Source organism: Herpailurus yagouaroundi, unplaced genomic scaffold (assembly GCF_014898765.1).
Source record: "Herpailurus yagouaroundi ecotype Mexico unplaced genomic scaffold, PumYag 184, whole genome shotgun sequence".
Classification (NCBI taxonomy): domain Eukaryota; kingdom Metazoa; phylum Chordata; class Mammalia; order Carnivora; family Felidae; genus Herpailurus; species Herpailurus yagouaroundi.
Window position 1 is genome coordinate 10406409 of NW_024412415.1, and position 17690 is coordinate 10424098.

At 37.4% G+C, this 17690-nt stretch overlaps 1 protein-coding gene across 4 annotated transcripts in view; it reads left to right on the forward strand.

Moving 5' to 3' along the window:
- The window catches only part of WDR76 (WD repeat domain 76), a 62676-nt gene that overhangs the window by 10448 nt on the left and 34538 nt on the right, over positions 1-17690 (forward strand). For all 4 annotated transcript variants that reach the window (XM_040492518.1, XM_040492515.1, XM_040492517.1 and 1 more), the window contains 5 exons: positions 698-753; positions 13473-13599; positions 15502-15603; positions 15701-15744; positions 16792-16945. In XM_040492518.1, coding sequence (XP_040348452.1) covers positions 698-753; positions 13473-13599; positions 15502-15603; positions 15701-15744; positions 16792-16945 — 483 coding nt within the window. The remainder of the gene's footprint in view (positions 1-697; positions 754-13472; positions 13600-15501; positions 15604-15700; positions 15745-16791; positions 16946-17690) is intronic.

The window sequence follows — 17690 nt, forward strand, 5'->3', positions numbered from 1 at the left end:
CAAACCATGAGATCATGATCTGAACCAGGAGATCATGATCTGAGCCAAAATGGATGCTTAACCCACTGAGCCACCCAGGTGCCCTGAGAGTAGCTCTTTAGAAGGGTCTTTAGGAGGGCCTATGACATTTTCCTCCAAAAGATAGCAAGCTGTTAGCTTTATTAAATTATTATTTGAATTCTCTGACTGCACATTCCCAAACATTTGGTATGTGTTTGTAAATTGAGGGAAGGGAGGGTGACTTAAAATAAGGGACTTAATTGTTTAGTCATTAAAAGTTGAAAATTAATCAGAAACTTAGACACAGTATCTCTGATTTTGACTTTAGTTAACAGAAATTGTGTTTTAATTTATAGAAGCATAACATCACTTTTCTGGAAAATATCAAAGTAGGATTGCCTATAGTAGAAGTTAAACTTTTTAATTTACAGTAGTATATTTGGTGAAATGTTTAATGTTTAATCATGTAAACTCATTAGCAACTTGGTCTAAGGTATCAGAATGTCAGTACTTTAGACAGTATTATTTACTTGCCTTTATTATTAATAGTATATTTGTCTCCTGTCTTACCAAGAGCAGGTATCCTATCTTGAGAAACTTTATTTCCTGTATAGATTTTACTTTAGTGTCAATAAAGCAGCATACTTAATAATTTATAAGGTAGTATCTTTATATGTGTGTTTTGTGTATTTTGCAGTCAGCTGCAAGGCTCCGTGAAATGATAAAAAAGAGACAGCCTCCTGAATCCAAAAGGTACAAGATTTGGTTTATAATGCCTACACCCTGATGTATTGTTGAGTTATTTATAATTTGAAAAAACAGTTACCATAGTAAAATAAGTAATAGATCAGAAACTATAATCTTAAAACTGTTGTTCCACATCTTCACAAGCATTTGGTAGTGTCAGTGTTCTGGATTTTGGCTATTCTAATAGGTGTGTATTGGTATCTCGTTGTTTTAATTTGTTTTTCCCTGATGACATGTTGTAGAGCATCTTTTCATATGCTTCTTGCTATCTATATATTACTTTGGTGAGCTGTATTTTATGATCTTTGGCACCCCCCCTTTTTTTTTTTAACATTTATTCATTTTTGAGAGAGAGAGAGACAGAGCATGAGCGGGGGAGGGGCAGAGAGAGAGGGAGACACAGAATCCGAAGCAGGCTCCAGGCTCTGAGCTGTCAGCACAGGGCCCCCCTGTGGGGCTTGAACTCACAGACTGTGAGATCATGACCTGAGCCAAAGTCGGACGCCCAACTGACTGAGCCACCCAGGCACCCCTCTTTGGCCCATTTTTAATAGAGTTGTTTGTTTTTATTGATGAATTTGAGAGTTCTTTGCATATTTTGGATAACAGTCCTTTATCAGAAGTGTCTTTTGCAGGTATTTTCTCTGGCTTGTCTTCTCATTCTCTTGATGATGTCTTTTGCAGAGTGGAAGTTTTTAATTTTAATGAAGTTTACTTTATAATTTTTTCTTTCATGGATTGTGTCTTTGGTGTTATATCTAAAAAACCATTCCCATTCCCAGGGTCACCTAGGTTTTCTCCTGTTGTCTTCTACAAGTTTTATAGTTCTGTGTTTTACGTTAGATTTGTAATCCATTTTGAGTTAATTGTGTGAAGGGTGTAAAGGTTGTGTCTAGATTCATTGTTTTGCATTTGGTTGTCCATTCGTTCTAGCACCATTTGTTGAAAAGACTATTTTTGCTCCATTATCTTGCCTTTGCTCCTTTGTGTAAGATCAGTTGACTCCCTATTCTGTTCCATTGATTCGTATATTCTTCGTCAGTACCATACTGCCTTTAAAAAAATTTTTTTAAAAAAAATTTTTTTTTTTTAAATTTTTTTTTTCAACGTTTATTTATTTTTGGGACAGAGAGAGACAGAGCATGAACGGGGGAGGGGCAGAGAGAGAGGGAGACACAGAATCAGAAACAGGCTCCAGGCTCCGAGCCATCAGCCCCAGAGCCCGACGCGGGGCTCAAACTCACGGACTGCGAGATCGTGACCTGGCTGAAGTCGGAGGCTTAACCGACTGCGCCACCCAGGCGCCCCTTTTTTTTTTTTTTTTTTTAACGTTTATTTATGTTTGCGACAGAGAGAGACAGAGCATGAATGGGGGAGGGGCAGAGAGAGAGGGAGACACAGAATCTGAAACAGGCTCCAGGCTCTGAGCAGTCAGCACAGAGCCCGACGCGGGGCTCGAACTCACATACCGCGAGATCGTGACCCGAGCTGAAGTCGGACGCCCAACCGACTGAGCCACCCAGGCGCCCCTAAAAATTTTTTTTTAATGTTTATTTTTATTTTTGAGACAGAGAGAGACAGAGCATGAGTGGGGGAGGGGCATAGAGAGAGGGAAACACAGAATCAGAAGCAGGCTCCAAGCTCTGAGCTGTCAGCACAGAGCCCAACGCGGGCATGAACCCACCAACTGTGAGATCATGACCTTGAGCTGAAGTCGGATGCTTAACCGACTGACCTACCCAGGTGCCCCGGCATTCCGGGATTAAAAAAATTTTTTTTAATTTATTTTGGAGTGGGGGTGAGGGTAGGGGCAGAGAGAGGAGAGAGAAAGAATCCAAGCAGGCTTCGTGCTGTCAGCACAGAGCCTGACTAGTGCTGTCAGCACAGAGCCTGATTAGGGCTCTAACCCTCGAACGGTGAGATCACAACCTGAACCGAAATCAAGAGTCAGACACTTAACTGGCTGAACCACTCAGGCACCCCTAACTTGCTGGGATTTTGATTGAGATTGCAATGAATTTATAGATTAAGTTGGAAAGAACTGGCATTTTGACAATATTGAGTCTTTCATGGGATATCTCTCCATTTATTTAGTTCTTTGAGAGGTGTCTGGCTGGCTCAGTTGATAGAGCATATGACTGTTGATCTCAGGGTTGTGAGTTTGAGCCCTATATTGGGTGTGGAGCCTACTTAACATACAAAAATTATTTAGTTCTTTGATTTTGTTCATGAGAGTTTTGTAGTGTACTTCATATAGATCTTGGAAATATTTTTGTTTGATTTATTTTATTAGATTTAAACCTAAGTATTTCATTGTATGGGTACTTATGTAAATGATAGTCTATTTTTAACTTCAAATTTCATTTGTTTATTGCTGGTATATAGGAAAGAAATTAACTTTTATATATTAACCTTGTATCCTACCACCTTGCTATAATCACTTATGAAGTTCCAGGAGTTTTTTTGTTCATTTTTTAGAATTTTCCACATAGACTATCATGTAGCAAATAGTATTTTTTTTTTCTTTTACTTAATAGATTATTAGTTTATTATAAAAGGATATAACTTAGGACAGCTAAAGGAAATGCTGCATAGGGCAAGGCATGGGGAAATGGCAGGAAGCTTCCATGTCCTCTCAGAGTGTGGTACTCTCCCAGCACATCCATGTGTTCACCAACCCGGAAACTCCTTTTTTCTATAGAATTTTACCTTCAAAGTTTATTTATTCTGAGAGAGAGAGAGGGAGTGTGCGTGCATTCATGAGCAGGGGAGGGGCAGAGAGAGAGAGAGGAAGAGAGAATCCCAAGCAGGCTCCACACCATTAGCACACAGCCTGACACAGGGCTCAAACCCATGAATGGTGAGATGGTGACCTGAGCCGAAATGGCTTAATTGACTGAGCCATCCAGGTGCCCCCAACTTTGAAACTCTTGAACAAATATGGTTTTATTTTTCTCTTCCAAATCTGCATTCCATTTATTTCCTTTTCTTGTCTTACTGCATTAGCTAGAACTTGCAGCATAGTTTTGAAAAGGAAGGATAAAATAGTGTTGAAAAGGAATGGTAAAAGAGGACATCTGTGTCAGTACCTGACCTTGGTGGGAAAGCTTGTCATTTCTCACTATTTAAGTATGACATTAGCTGTAGGTTTTTTGTAGATACTCTATCAAGAAAGTTCCGTTCTACTGAGAGCTTTTTTTATCATTAATTAAAAAATGTGTTATATTTAGTGTTATATTTAGTCAGATGCATATTCTGCATTTGTTGATAGGATCATGTGATTTTGCTTTTTTAAAAAGCCTGTTGATGTGATGGATTGCATTGAATGATTTTAATTAGATTATGTTAATTAATTTTTGAGTGTTGAACTAGTCTTGCATACTTGAGATATATCCCATTTAGTTGTGGTGCAGAATACTTTTTATACATTGTTGGTTTCAATTTACTAATTTTTTTGTGGGTTTTGCATCTGCTCATGAGGGATATTGGTCTGTATTTTTTGTTTTATAATATTGTCTTGGTTTTGGTATTAGGATAATGCTGGCCTCACAGAATGAAATAGGTAGAATTCTCTCTGCTTCTGTCCTCTATTTTTTATTTTATTTTATTTATTTATTTTGAGGGAGAGAGTGCACACAAGGGAGGAGGGGCAGAGAGAAGGAGAGACAGAATACCAAGCAGGCTCCACTCCATCAGCACAGAGCCCAGTGTGGGTCTCGAACTCACGAACTGTGAGATCATGACCTGAACCTAGATTGTGAGTCAGATACTTAACTGACTGTGTCACCCAGGTGTCCCTCTCCATCTATCCTCTAAAAGAAATTGTAGAGAATTGGTACAATTTCTTTCTTAAATGTTTGGTAGAATACATCAGTGAACCCATGTCCGCATTGTGCTTTCTGCTTTGGAAGGTTATTATTGATTTAAATTCTTTAATAATTTCGATTATCTATTTCTAATTCAGATTGTGAGTTTAGCAATTGTGTCTTTCAAGGAATTGTCCATTTCATCTAGGTTATCAAATATGTGGGCATAGAATTTTTCACATTATTTCTTCATTATCTTTTTAATGTCCATAGGATCTGTAGTGAGATACATCTTTCATTTCTGGTATTGGTAACTTTTTTTCTTAGTTAACTTTGCTAGAGGCTTATTGATTTTATTGGTCTTTTGAAAGAACTGGCTTTGGTTTTGTTGATACTTCCCCCCCCCCGATGATTTCCTGTTTTTAATTTTATTGATATGCTCAACTTTTATTATTTTCTTTTGCTTACATTAAATTAATTTGCTCTTTTTCTAGTTTCTTGAGTTGGAAACTTAGATTATTGAAATTTTGACCTTCTTTCCTAATATGTACATTCAGTGTTATAAATTTCCGTCTAAGCACTGCTTTCCCTGCATCCCACAAATTTTGTTAGATGGTGTTTTCATTTTCATTTAGTAAAAAGTGTTTTTTATGGTCTCTTGAGATTTCTTCTTTGACCTATGTGTTATTTAGAAGTGTGTTTACTCTCTATGTATTTTGGGATTTTCCAAGTATCCTTCTCTTACTGATTTCTAATTTAATTACATTATATTCTGAGAGCGAATGTATGATTTTTTTCTTTTTTAAAAAATGATTTCTATTAAATTTGTTAAGCTGTATCTTATGGTCTAGAATGTAGTCTACCTTGGTGAATGTTCCATCTGAGCTTGAGAAAAATGTGTATTCTGTTTTTGAATGAACTAGTCTATAGATGTTGATTATGTCTAGGTGATGGATGGTGTGTTGAGTTCAACTATGCCCTTGCTGATTGGCTGCCTGCTAGATCTCTCCATTTCTGATAGGGGAGTGTTGAAGTTGCCAACAGCTAATATAGTAGAATTATCTATTTTTTTTTTAAGTTTATTTATTTTGAAAAAGAGAGAGAGAGTGTGTGCATGCACACATCAAGTGAAGGAGGGGCAGAGAGAGAGGGTGAGAGAGAATCCCAAGCAGACTCCATGCTGTGAGCATGGAGGCTGAGCAGGGCTTGATCTCACAAACTGTGAGATCATGATCTGAGCCAAAACCAAGAGTTAACTGACTGAGCCACCCAGGTGCCCCAAGTTACCTATTTCTTTTTGCAGTTCTGTTACATAGTTTGATACTCTGTTATTAGGTACATTATGTTTGTTAGCTTGGAGATTTAACCCTTTTATCATTATGTAATGCCCTTCTTTATCCCTTTATAACTGTCTTTGCTTTGAAGTCTTCTCTGTCTGGGGGTACCTGGGTGGCTCAGATGGTTAAGCATCTGACTTGGGCTTAGGTCATGATCTTGTGGTTCATGTGTTCGAGCCCTCCATCAGGCTCTGCGCTAACAGCTCAGAGCCTCCTTCAGATCCTCTTTCTCCCTCTCCCTCTGACCTCTGTGCACACTCTCTCTCTCAAAAATAAATAAACATAAAACAAAAAAAATTGGAGTCTGCTCTGTCTGAAATTAATGTAGCCACTCCTGCTTTTGATTTGTGTTAGCATGGTATATTTTTCTCCATTCATTAACTTTTATTTTATTTTTTAAACTTAAATCTAAGTTAGTTAACATATAGTGTAATAATTTCAGGAATATAATTTAGTAATTCATCACTTACATATATATAACACCCAGTGTTCACATCAAGTGCCCTCCTTAATGCCCATTGCCCATTTAGCCTATCCCCCTACCAACACCCCACCAGTAACCCTCAGTTTGTTCTCTGTGTTTAAGAGTCCATTATGGTTTGTCTCCATATCTGTTTTTATCTTATTTTTGCTTCCCTTCCCCTATGTTCATCTGTTGTGTTTCTCAAATTCCACTTATGAGTGAAATCATATGATACCTGTCTTTGATTTATTTCGCTTAGCATAATATACTCTAGTTCCATCCACATTGTTGCAGATGGTAAGATTTCATTCTTTTTGATCGCTGAGTAATATCCCATCGTATCTATGTATGTATTTTGTGTGTGTAAACATTGGGTGCATGTGCCCTTTCGAATCAGCATTTTTGTATTCTTTGGACAAATACCTAGTAGTGCAATTGCTGGGTCATAGGGTAGTTCTATTTTTAATTTTTTGAGGAACCTCCATATTTTTTTACCAGAGTGGCTGTGCCAGTTTGCATTCCCACCAGCAGTGCATAAGGGTTCCCCTTTCTCCCTATCCTTGTCAACATCTGTTGTTCCTGAGTTGTTAATTTCAGCCATTCTGACAGGTGTGAGGTGGTATCTCATTGTGGTGTTGATTTGTATTTCCCTGATGATGAGTGATGTTGAGCATCTTTTCATGTATCTGTTAGCCCTCTGGATGTCTTCTTTGGAAACATGTCTATTCATGTCTTTTGCCCATTTCTTCACTGGATTATTTGTTTTTTGGGTGTTGAGTTTGATAGGTTCTTTATAGATTTTGGATACTAACCCTTTATCTGATATGTCATTCTCCCATTCTGTCAGTTGCCTTTTAGTTTTGCTGATTGTTTCCTTTGCTATGCAGAAGCTTTTTATCTTGATGAGGTCCCAATAGTTCATTTTTGCTTTTGTTTCCCATGCCTCTGGAGACATGTCAAGTAAGAAGTTGTTGCAGCCTAGGCCAAAGAGGTTGTTGTTTGTTTTCTCCTCCAGGATTTTGATGGCTTCCTATGTTACGTTTAGGTCTTTTATCCATTTTGAGTTTATTTTTGTGTATGGTGTAAGAAAGTGGTCCAGGTTCATTCTTCTGCCTGTCGCTGTCCAGTTTCCCCAACACGATTTGCTGAAGAGACTGTCTTTTTCCATTGGATATTCTTTCCTGCTTTGTCAAAGATTAGTTGGCCATATGTTTGTCCATTTCTGGGTTTTTTATTCCTTTTTTTTTTTCCTGATGTTTTATTCATTTTCTATGAGAGAGATAGAGAGACAGACAGAGTGCAAGTAGGGGAGGGGCAGAGAGACAGGGAGACACAGAATCCGAAGCAGGCTCCAGGCTCTGAGCTATCAGCACAGAACCTGGTGCGGGACTCGAACTCACAAACCCTGAGATCATGACCTGAGCCGAAGTTGGACACCCAACCAACTGAGCCACGCCGGCACCCCTGAGTTTTCTGTTCTGTTCCATTGATCTATTTGTCTGTTTTTGTGCCAGTACCATACTGTCTTGATGATTACAGCTTTGTAATACAGCTTAAAGTCTGTAATTGTGATGCCTCCAGCTTTGGTTTTCTTTTTCTTTTTTTATTAAAAAAATTTAAAATGTTTTATTATTTATTTTTGAGAGAGAGAGGCAGAGGTATGAGTGGGGGAGCGGCAGAGAGAGGGAAACACAGAATCCGAAGCAGCTCCAGGCTCCTAGCTGTCAGCACAGACCCTGACGTGGGCCTTGAACTCACAAACCGCAAGATCATGACCTGAGCCAAAGCCGGACTCTCAACCGACTGAGCCACCCAGGTGCTCCTGGGGTTCTTTTTCAACATGGCTATTTGGGGTCTTTTCTGGTTCCATACAAATTTTATTTTTTTTATTTTTATTTAAAAAAAAAAAATTTTTTTTTTAACGTTTATTTTTTTGGGACAGAGAGAGACAGAGCATGAACGGGGGAGGGGCAGAGAGAGAGGGAGACACAGAATCGGAAACAGGCTCCAGGCTCTGAGCCATCAGCCCAGAGCCCGACGTGGGGCTCGAACTCACGGACCGCGAGATCGTGACCTGGCTGAAGTCGGACGCTTAACCGACTGCGCCACCCAGGCGCCCCAGGTTCCATACAAATTTTAGAATTGTTTGTTCTAACTGTGAAGAATGCTGGTGTTATTTTGATAGGGATTGCTCCATTCCTTTACTTTTAATATTTATGTGTCTTTATATTTAAAGTGGGTTTCTTATAGACAACATAAGTTTGAGTATTGTGTTTGATCCACTCTGACAGTCTCTTTTAATTGGTGCATTTAGACTTTGATGTTCAAAGTGAGTATTGATATATTTGGATTAATATCTATCATATTTGTTAATGTTTACTACTTATTGCCCTTGTTTTTTTCCCCCTATTTTTGTCTCCACTATTTTTCTGCCTTTTATGGTTTTAATTGAACGTTTTGCATGATGCCATCTTCTCTTGTTTCTTAGTGTATCAGTTACAATTTTTTTCACTGTTTTTTTTTGGTTAGTGATTGCCCTGGAGTTTACAGTATAATCTACAACTAATTCACTTCCATTAGAAATTTTTATTTTATTTTATATATAGAGAGAGTGGGGCAAAAGTGGGGGGGGGGGAAGAGAGAAAAAGAAAATCCCAAGCAGGCTCCACATTTATCACAGAGCCTGACACAGGGGGCTTGATCCCACAACCCTGGGATCATGACCTGAGCTGAAATCAAAAGTCAGACACTCAACTGACTGAGCCACCCCGGCACCCCCCAAGTCTATTAAAAAAAATTTTTTTTTTAGTTTATTTATTCTGAGAGAGGGAGAGGGAGGGACAGAGTGAGGGAGAGGAGAATGAAAAGCAGGATCCACACTGACAGTGCATAGCCCGACTTGGGGCTTGAACTCGTGAACTGTGAGATCATGACCTGAGCCAAAATCAAGAGTTGGACCCTTAACTGAGTGAGCCACCCAGTTGCCCCAGCCACCCATTTTCAATTAACAGTATATCACTTCTTGGGGCGCCTGGGTGGCTCAGTCAGTTGGGCGTCCGACTTTGGCTCAGGTCACGATCTCACTGTCCGTGGGTTCGAGCCCCATGTCGGGCTCTGTGCTGACTGCTCAGAGCCTGGAGCCTGTTTCGGATTCTGTGTCTCCCTCTCTCTCTAACCCTCCCCGTTCGTGCTCTGTCTCTCTCTGTCTCAAAAATAAATAAATGTTAAAAAAAAAAAATTAAAAAAAAAACAGTATATCACTTCAGGGTGTGAGTGAGGTATAGTATGAGCACCTTATAATAACAAAATAATCCTAATTCTTCCCTTTTGTCCCTTGTATCATTGCTGTCATTCATTTCACATGTATAAGCATACATAAGTATATATACATGTTGGTATACCAACACACAAGATATATACATAAGGGTACATAACTAAATACATTGTTGCTATTGTTATTTTGAGCTAGCTGTTACTAATTAAGAATGAGAAAAATAAAATTTTTTTTTACCTTATTCATTCTTTGATGCTCCTTTTGGTGGATCTGATTTTCAGATCTGTTTTTCTTCTCTCTAAAGAATTTTTTTTTAATGTTTATGTTTTATATTTGAGAGAGAGAGACAGAGTGCAAATGAGGGAGGGGCAGAGAGAGAAGGAGACGGAACCTGAACAGGTTCTAGGGTCCTAGCTGTCAGCACAGAGCCTGACGTGGGGTTTCAACTCATGACCAGTGAGATCATGACCTGAGCCGAAGTCAGATGCTTAACTGACTGAGCCACCCAGGTGCCTGTAAAGAACTTTTTTTAACCTTTTTTGTAAGGCATGTGTACTGGCAACAAATTCTCTTAATTTTTTTTAAAAGTTTATTTATTTATTTTGAGAAAGAGAGAGAGGGAGAAGGAGTCGGGGGAAGGAGGGAGAGGGAGAGACCATCCCAAAGTAGGCTCTGTGCTGTCAGTGCAGAGCCCATTGCAGGGCTCAATCTCACAAACCATGAGATCATGACCTGAGCCGAAATCAAGAGTCAGACACTTAACCGAGTGAGCCACCCAGGTGCCCCAGTTTTTTAAAAGTAAGCTCTATACCCAATGTGGGGCTTGAGCTCAATGTATTTATACCCTCAATGTGAAGCTTGAGCTCATGACTCCAAGATCAAGAGTTGTATGCTCTACCCACTGAGATAGCCAGGTGCTCCTCTCAACACTTAAGATATTTTACTCTACTCTCTTGATTGCATAGTTTACTGGAGTATGGGTGTAGTTCTTATCTTTGGCTATAGGTAAGATGTTTTTTTCCTTCTGGCTTCTTTCGGGATTTTTTCTTTCTCTTTGATTTTCCATAGTTTGGAAATGAATTCCTTAGGTGTAGTTTTTGGGGGGCATTTATCTTGCTTGATGTACTCTGAGCTTCCTGGATCTGTTAACTTGATGTCTGACATTAATTTGGGGCATTCTCGGTTACTATTTTTTCAAATATCATCTGTTTTTCTCTATTTCTTATCCTTCTGGTATTCCCATTATGTGTATGTTGCACCTTTTGTAATTATCCCATAGTCCTTGGATATTCTGTTCAGGTTTTTTTTCATTATTTTTTCTCCCTGCTTTTTAGTTTTGGAGGTTCCTGTTGAAATACCTCGCGCTCAGAGATTCTTTCCTTAGCCATGTCTTGTCTACTAATGAGCTCATCAAAGGCACACTTCATTTCTTTCAGCGTTTTTGATGTCTAGCATTTCTTTTGGTTCTTTCTTAGGATTTCCATCTCTCTTCTTACATTGCCTATCTTGCATGGTTTTTTTTTTTTTTTTTTTTATGTGTTAGAGCCTTTAGTATATCAATCATAGTTGTTTTAAATTCCTGTTCAGATAATTCCAACATTCCTGCCATATATGGTTCTCAAGCTTGCTCTATCTCTTTAAATTATGTTGTTTTTCATTGTGCCTTGTGATTTTTTTCTTGATAGCTGGACATGATATGATGTATGAGGAAAAAGGAAGTTTGTAAATTGGTCATTAGTAATGTGTGAGAGGGGAGAGAAAGCATTCTATAGTCCTGTGATTAGGTCTCAGTCATTTAGCACACCTGTATCTCTTAACAGTGAACTTCACAAGTGTTTTAGTTTGTTTCCTCCTCCCACCCCACCTTGGTTGGGAGAGGATGCTAAAAGTGGGCAGGAGTTGGGTATTTCCTTTCTCTCAGGGTAGACTCTGATAATACTCCAGCAGGTTAGGCTCTGGTTAACTTGTTCTCCTAAGGGCAGGAGTATTTCAGAGTAGTTCTTTTTCCCTTCCCCCTCTGGGAAGCATGAGGAGATTTTTCTCATATTTACTGAAGACCTAGTCAAGCTCCTGGATGTAAATCTCTCAAAATAGTGGGGGTGGTCTCCCTTGAAGGTATTTTTTAAGACTGAATTTTTAAAGAATTGCTTCACAGTAAAATTGAGAGAAAGGTACAAAGATTTCCCATATATTATTCTGCTCCCACACATGCATAAACTCTCCCATTATCAACATCATTCAGCAGAGTGGTACATTTGTTACCAAGGATGAATCTACACTGATACATTATAATTACCTAAAGTCCATTGTTTGTCTTACAATTCACTCATGGTTTTGTACATTGTATGGGTTTGTACAAATGTGTAATGACATATCCATCTTTATAATACACACACACACACACACACATACATATCTTTTAAAGTTTATCCATTCATTCTGAGAGAAGGAGAGAGTCATGCAAGTGGGGAAGGGGCAGAGAGAGAGAATCCCAAGCAAGATCATGATATGCAAGATATGCAAGTTCAAACTCACAAACTGCAAGATCATGACCTGAGCCAAAGTCGGATGCTTAACTGACTGAGTCACACAGGTGCCCCAATATATAGAGTATTTTTACTACCTGTGTTCTCTTTATTCATCACCTTACCACCCTCAAATGTGGCAGTTACGAATCTTTTTGTCTCTGTAGTTTTGCCTTTAACAGAATGTGGTGTATTTGGGATCATAAAGTATGTAGCCTTTCAAATTGACTTCTTTCTCTTAGTATTATGCAATTAGTTTTCCTCCATGTCTTTGCATGGCTTGATAGTTCATTTCTTTTTTTGTGCTGAATAATATTCCATTGTCTGGATGTGTTGTAGTTTATTTGTTCAATTAGTGGAGAACATCTTGGCTGCTTCCCAGTTTTGACTGTTCTGAATAAAGCTTCTATAAAGACTCATGTGCAGGTTTTTGTCCACACTGAGCCCCCATCAATTGGGCAATTACAGTTCAGGTTTTCCTACCTTTGTACTGGTTCCCATTGTGGTTTCTGTTCTTGACTTTCTATTCCAGTAAGCCATGACTCCTTGTATTTCTCTGTCTCTCCAGTATTGAGGTCAGCAGTTTGTACTGTGTCCTTGCCTTGTAAGGAACCTAGAAGAGTTGTTGATTTTTTAATCTGTTCAGATTTTTACTTGAAAAGACAGAATGATGACTTTCAAGCTCCTTATATGTGGAACTTGAAACTGGAAGTTCTGAACTACTTTTTTAAAATGAAAAAATAGTGCATAAAAAAGCAGTGTACTTACATGATTTTAAAAAGTAAACTGTTTGGACGGAAATGCAATGAAACATTTAAATCTCTTTTCCATTTTAGACCTTAGTTCTTCTGGCCTTCTCCCTAGAAGAAACCACTATTAATAGTTTCATGTATATTCTTCCATAGATAATCTTAGCATGTAAAAATGTATGTGTGTACATAACCTTTTTCTAAAAAAGCAAATATGTTGAAGCATATTCAACATGTAGCGGACCTTGTTTTTTTTTCTTACATCTTAAGAGTTCATGTCATATCATCATGCAAAGATCTATTTCAATTTTCTTATGGTTGCATATTATTCTGTTAGAGATGTATATTATAATTTATTTTAACACCTCTCACCTCCTCATGATGAACATCTATGATTTTATTTAAAAGCATGAAAAATCATAAGTGCCCAATTAAAGTCATTGTAGTCATGTGCATACATCCTTGTAATGTGTGAGTGTATCTGTGACATACATTCCTAAAAGTTACCTCCTTAATATTAGTAAGTACATATAACTGTTTTATAACTTGAGTTTTTTCCCCACTCCCTTAGAAAAATGCCTAAGAAGAGAGAAAATGGGACTGGATGTAGAAGGTCAATGAGATTACTAAAAGTAGATCCTTCAGGAGTGTCATTACCAGCAACCCCAACCCAGCCGACATTAATAGCAGATGAAAATGTAAGAAAGTGCAAAAACAATATGTTACTCAATAAAATAGTGAAAAATTTGAAGTGTTTGAAACTAGATTAAAAAGTCATTAACTTATGTTCAATTTTTACTTAATTTAAAAAATGTTTATTTATTTTGAGAGGGAGAGAGAGAGTGTGAGTGGGAAGGAGGCAGAGAGAGAGATTCCCAAGCCTACTTTCACTGTCAGAGCTGTCTGTGCAGAGCCTGATGTGGGGCTGGATCTCATGAACCGTGAGATCATGACCTGAGCCTAATCAAGAGTCAGATACTTAACCAACCAGGTGCCCCCGTACTTCATTAATTTACTACTGCTGTTTATAGTTTAATGATTAAGATTTCAAAGTCATAAAAACTAGTTTGGATTCTATATTTCTGCAAGCTTACCTGCAGTGGAATTGTGGGTAAATTACTTAACCTTTCTGAGCCCATTTCCCCATATTTAAAGTGGTAATAGTATAGAAACTTCAAAGGGGTGTTGAGGGGGTTAAGTGAAATAGTATCTGTAAAGTTTCTTCTGTTGTGTTAAGGGCTTAGTAAGTAATCAATAAATGGTAGTATTAATGTTATTAATAATAAATAATATGTTATAATAGTGATAGCCCTTTGCTGTGGTATAACTTTGTACTTTTAGTGAGTAGAAAGAGTTTTATTTACGAAGTTTATTGTCTAAATCAGATTATAATTATGTTTTTTATTCAAGAACACCTATGGTTTTTAATACTTTATATCTAAGTGCTTAATTCTAAATTGGAAGATAGCACTAAATAGACTGGTGCTTTGGGAGCTAATTGCAAATTAAGGTACTTGGGAAGAGTAGCTTTCCAATTTTCCTGAAGTTTCACTCATGATAAATGTATTTACATTGAGCTCATTCCACACAGCTAAAGCAGAACTTTTGTGAAATGGTACTTAAACTTGCTGCATGTGATGTATATTTTGTATTTTTGACTCTATTCTTTTGTCGTTCATGAAAACATTGTTTGTTTTAACATATTGAAATGATTTCACCATCCATGGGTTACAACCTAGGATTTAAAAAAACACTGGCAGGGGCGCCTGGGTGGCTCAGTTGGTTAAGCATCCGACTTCGGCTCAGGTCATGATCTCACGGTCCGTGGGTTCGAGCACCACGTCGGGCTCTGTGCTGGCAGCTCAGAGTCTGGAGCCTGTTTCAGATTCTGTGTCTCCCTCTTTCTCTGACCCTCCCCTGTTCATGCTCTCTCTCTGTCTCAAAAATAAATAAATGTTAAAAAAAAAAATTAAAAAAAATAAATAAATAAAAATAAAAAAACACTGGCAGGGTGCCTGGGTGGCTCTGTTGGTTGAGGGTCCAACTCTTGGTTTCAGTTCAGGTCATGATCTCATGGTTTGTAGGATTGAGCCCTGAATTGGGCTCTGCACTGACAGCACAGTGCCTGCTTGGGATTCTCTCTCTCTCTCTGGACCTCCCTGCTCACGGGCACGCTTGAGTGTGTGCACGTTCTCTCTCTCTCTCTTTCAAAAATAAATAAATAAACTTAAAAAAACCCACTGGCATAGAATAATTAACTGAGTAACAAATTGAACTGTTCTGAACCAATTCCTGTCAACTCCTCTTTTGGCAGTGTAACTTTGGACAAGGTAACTTCTCTAAGTTTCATTATAATTTCTTTAAAATGTGGTATCTCATTCACTAGATTATTGTGAAGTATTAAATGGGATAATATATATTATTAGCTTACAGGATACCTGGCAATCATTCATTGAACATTATTTTTGAATACTGTTGATGTGTCACCTATGTTGTTGGTATCAAAAGTAAAGTAGTGAAAAACATTCCAGGGCAGAGCAAGAGTCAGTCAACCTTTTTATTTCTCATTTTATTCTTGATTTTCCTATTTTTTAAAACAGCCTTTGTTACCTCCTGGGCCTTTAGAAATGACTCCTGAAAATGGAGATGATGACAACGACCTGTTTAAAGGATTCCTACAGACTTGGGCAGAAGTGAGCAAGGTATCACTTGGGAGGGCTTATAGCTTTGAGAATTATCTGTTAAGGAAATTTCAGCATACATATTAACTTAGTACTTTGGTCTCTTTCATTGTTGCAGACAAGTATTAAGAATACTGAGAAGGAGTTATCTAGCATTAAAAAGTGAGTTGAAATGCCTTGTCTTTGTTTTATATTTTCTGAAATCTTTAAGTTATACAGACTATATACCATTACAGGAGATTTTGAAAATGAGGTGGAAAAAATACCCATAATATTTCCACCTAACAACTGTTGTTTTTGTATGTTTCCTTTCAGGTATTGCCATATGTAATACCATTATGATATAAGCTTCATGAGTGCAGGGATTTTGTTTCAGTAACCAAAATGATGCCTGGCACTTAATATGTATTCACTCATTGTTTAATAAATGAATGAATACACATACATTTTTAGTTTATTATGTTCTAATGTATATACACATTTATATTCTGCTTTTTCTTTAACAGTTACATTTATTAAAGTCTTTAAATTTATTGATTAATTGCATATTATTTAGTAGGTGGCATTTACTTAACCTCTTCTTCCTCTCCTGATATTTAGAATTCTTTTTTTTCTTTTTATTTAAAATTTATTTAATAAATATAGAGATAAATGGAGAGAGACAATCCCAAGCAGGCTCTGCACTAACAGTGCAGAGCCTGATGTAGGGCTCAGTCTCATAAATAGTGAGATCATGACCTGAGCTGAAAGCAAGAATTGGATGCTTAACCGACTGAGCCACCCAGGTGCCCCTGGAATTATTTTCAATTTAGTTTTGTGTGTTTAGTTGTGTATTTAGTTATATATGTGCTTGTGTTTAAATGTGATAGTGTGTTAGTTCTTTAGGATAGATTCCAGAAGTGAGATTACTGAGTCAAATATCATGGACATACATTGCTGAATTGTTTTCTGAAATCTTTTTTTTCTTCTGAAAATTTTATGTGAATTTACTCTGCCACTAGCACTATTAACGAATGTATATGTTTGACTGCAGCCTGCTACCTTTTATAAGTGAAGAATAGTATCCCATTTTTTAATTTGATTTCCTTGGTTACTAGGAGGTTAACTATTTATTTACTGTGTCTTTTTTCTTTTCTTTTTTTTTGAGTTATGTTTTAGTTATTTTCACTATTGATTGGCTTTACTTCTAAAATTTATTTGTTTTCTCAGCTATAAAGCCAATTTAAATGGCATGGTCATTAATGAAGATACTGTTCATAAAGTTACCAAAGGCCCAATACTCTCTGTGGCTCTCCACCCATCAGAAATTAGAACTTTGGTGGCAGCTGGGGCCAAATCTGGGCAAGTTGGACTTTGGGATTTGGTAAGTTATTATTAATTTTTTTGAAGACAATAAAGTTTGACTGAAACAAATAGTCTACAGGAGAATAGCCTAGAGCCATGTTGTTTGTAGATGTTACTTGAGATTTATAGTTTTGTGCTTTGTGATTCCAGACATTAGAAATCTGGGGAAATTTTAGTTGGCTTTCTAGAACTTTAAAATTTTTAGTTTGAATATCATTAGTTACCGGGACATAAATTAACTGCCAGGAAACACTGTTACAACTTTAAATGTATATATGAAAAAAATCATACAAAGTTCTTAGTTTTATACTTATGTTTAAAATAGTTCCCAAGTGGGAAAAAGTATCTTTTCAGGGATATGCTTAGGATGATCCCATTCATTTTTTTATGAGTCACAAACAGATACTGAATTCCACTCATTGTACGTATAATTCTGCATGGATTGCTTTTGATAGTTACAAAATTGAGAAAAGCCAAGTTAACGTTCTCTGAATTTATTTTTTAATTGGGAAAGTAGAACAAAGACCTGTTTCTTAACAGATTTTGTGAGAAGAAGAGAGAAGTAAAAACCAAGTTCTCTCTTGTTTTGGGAGAAAAGGTTCTTCCTTATTTTGATAAGGTGTGAGTGAGGGTAGGAGGTAAAAGTATCTGGTAAATGAAATAGAAGAGAGGTGGGAAGAGGACTAAGAATAGTATAAGGTTGTACAAGCTAAGAGATGAGTTTTAAGGATTGGAGTTTGACAGGGCTTCTTGTAGAGAAGTTA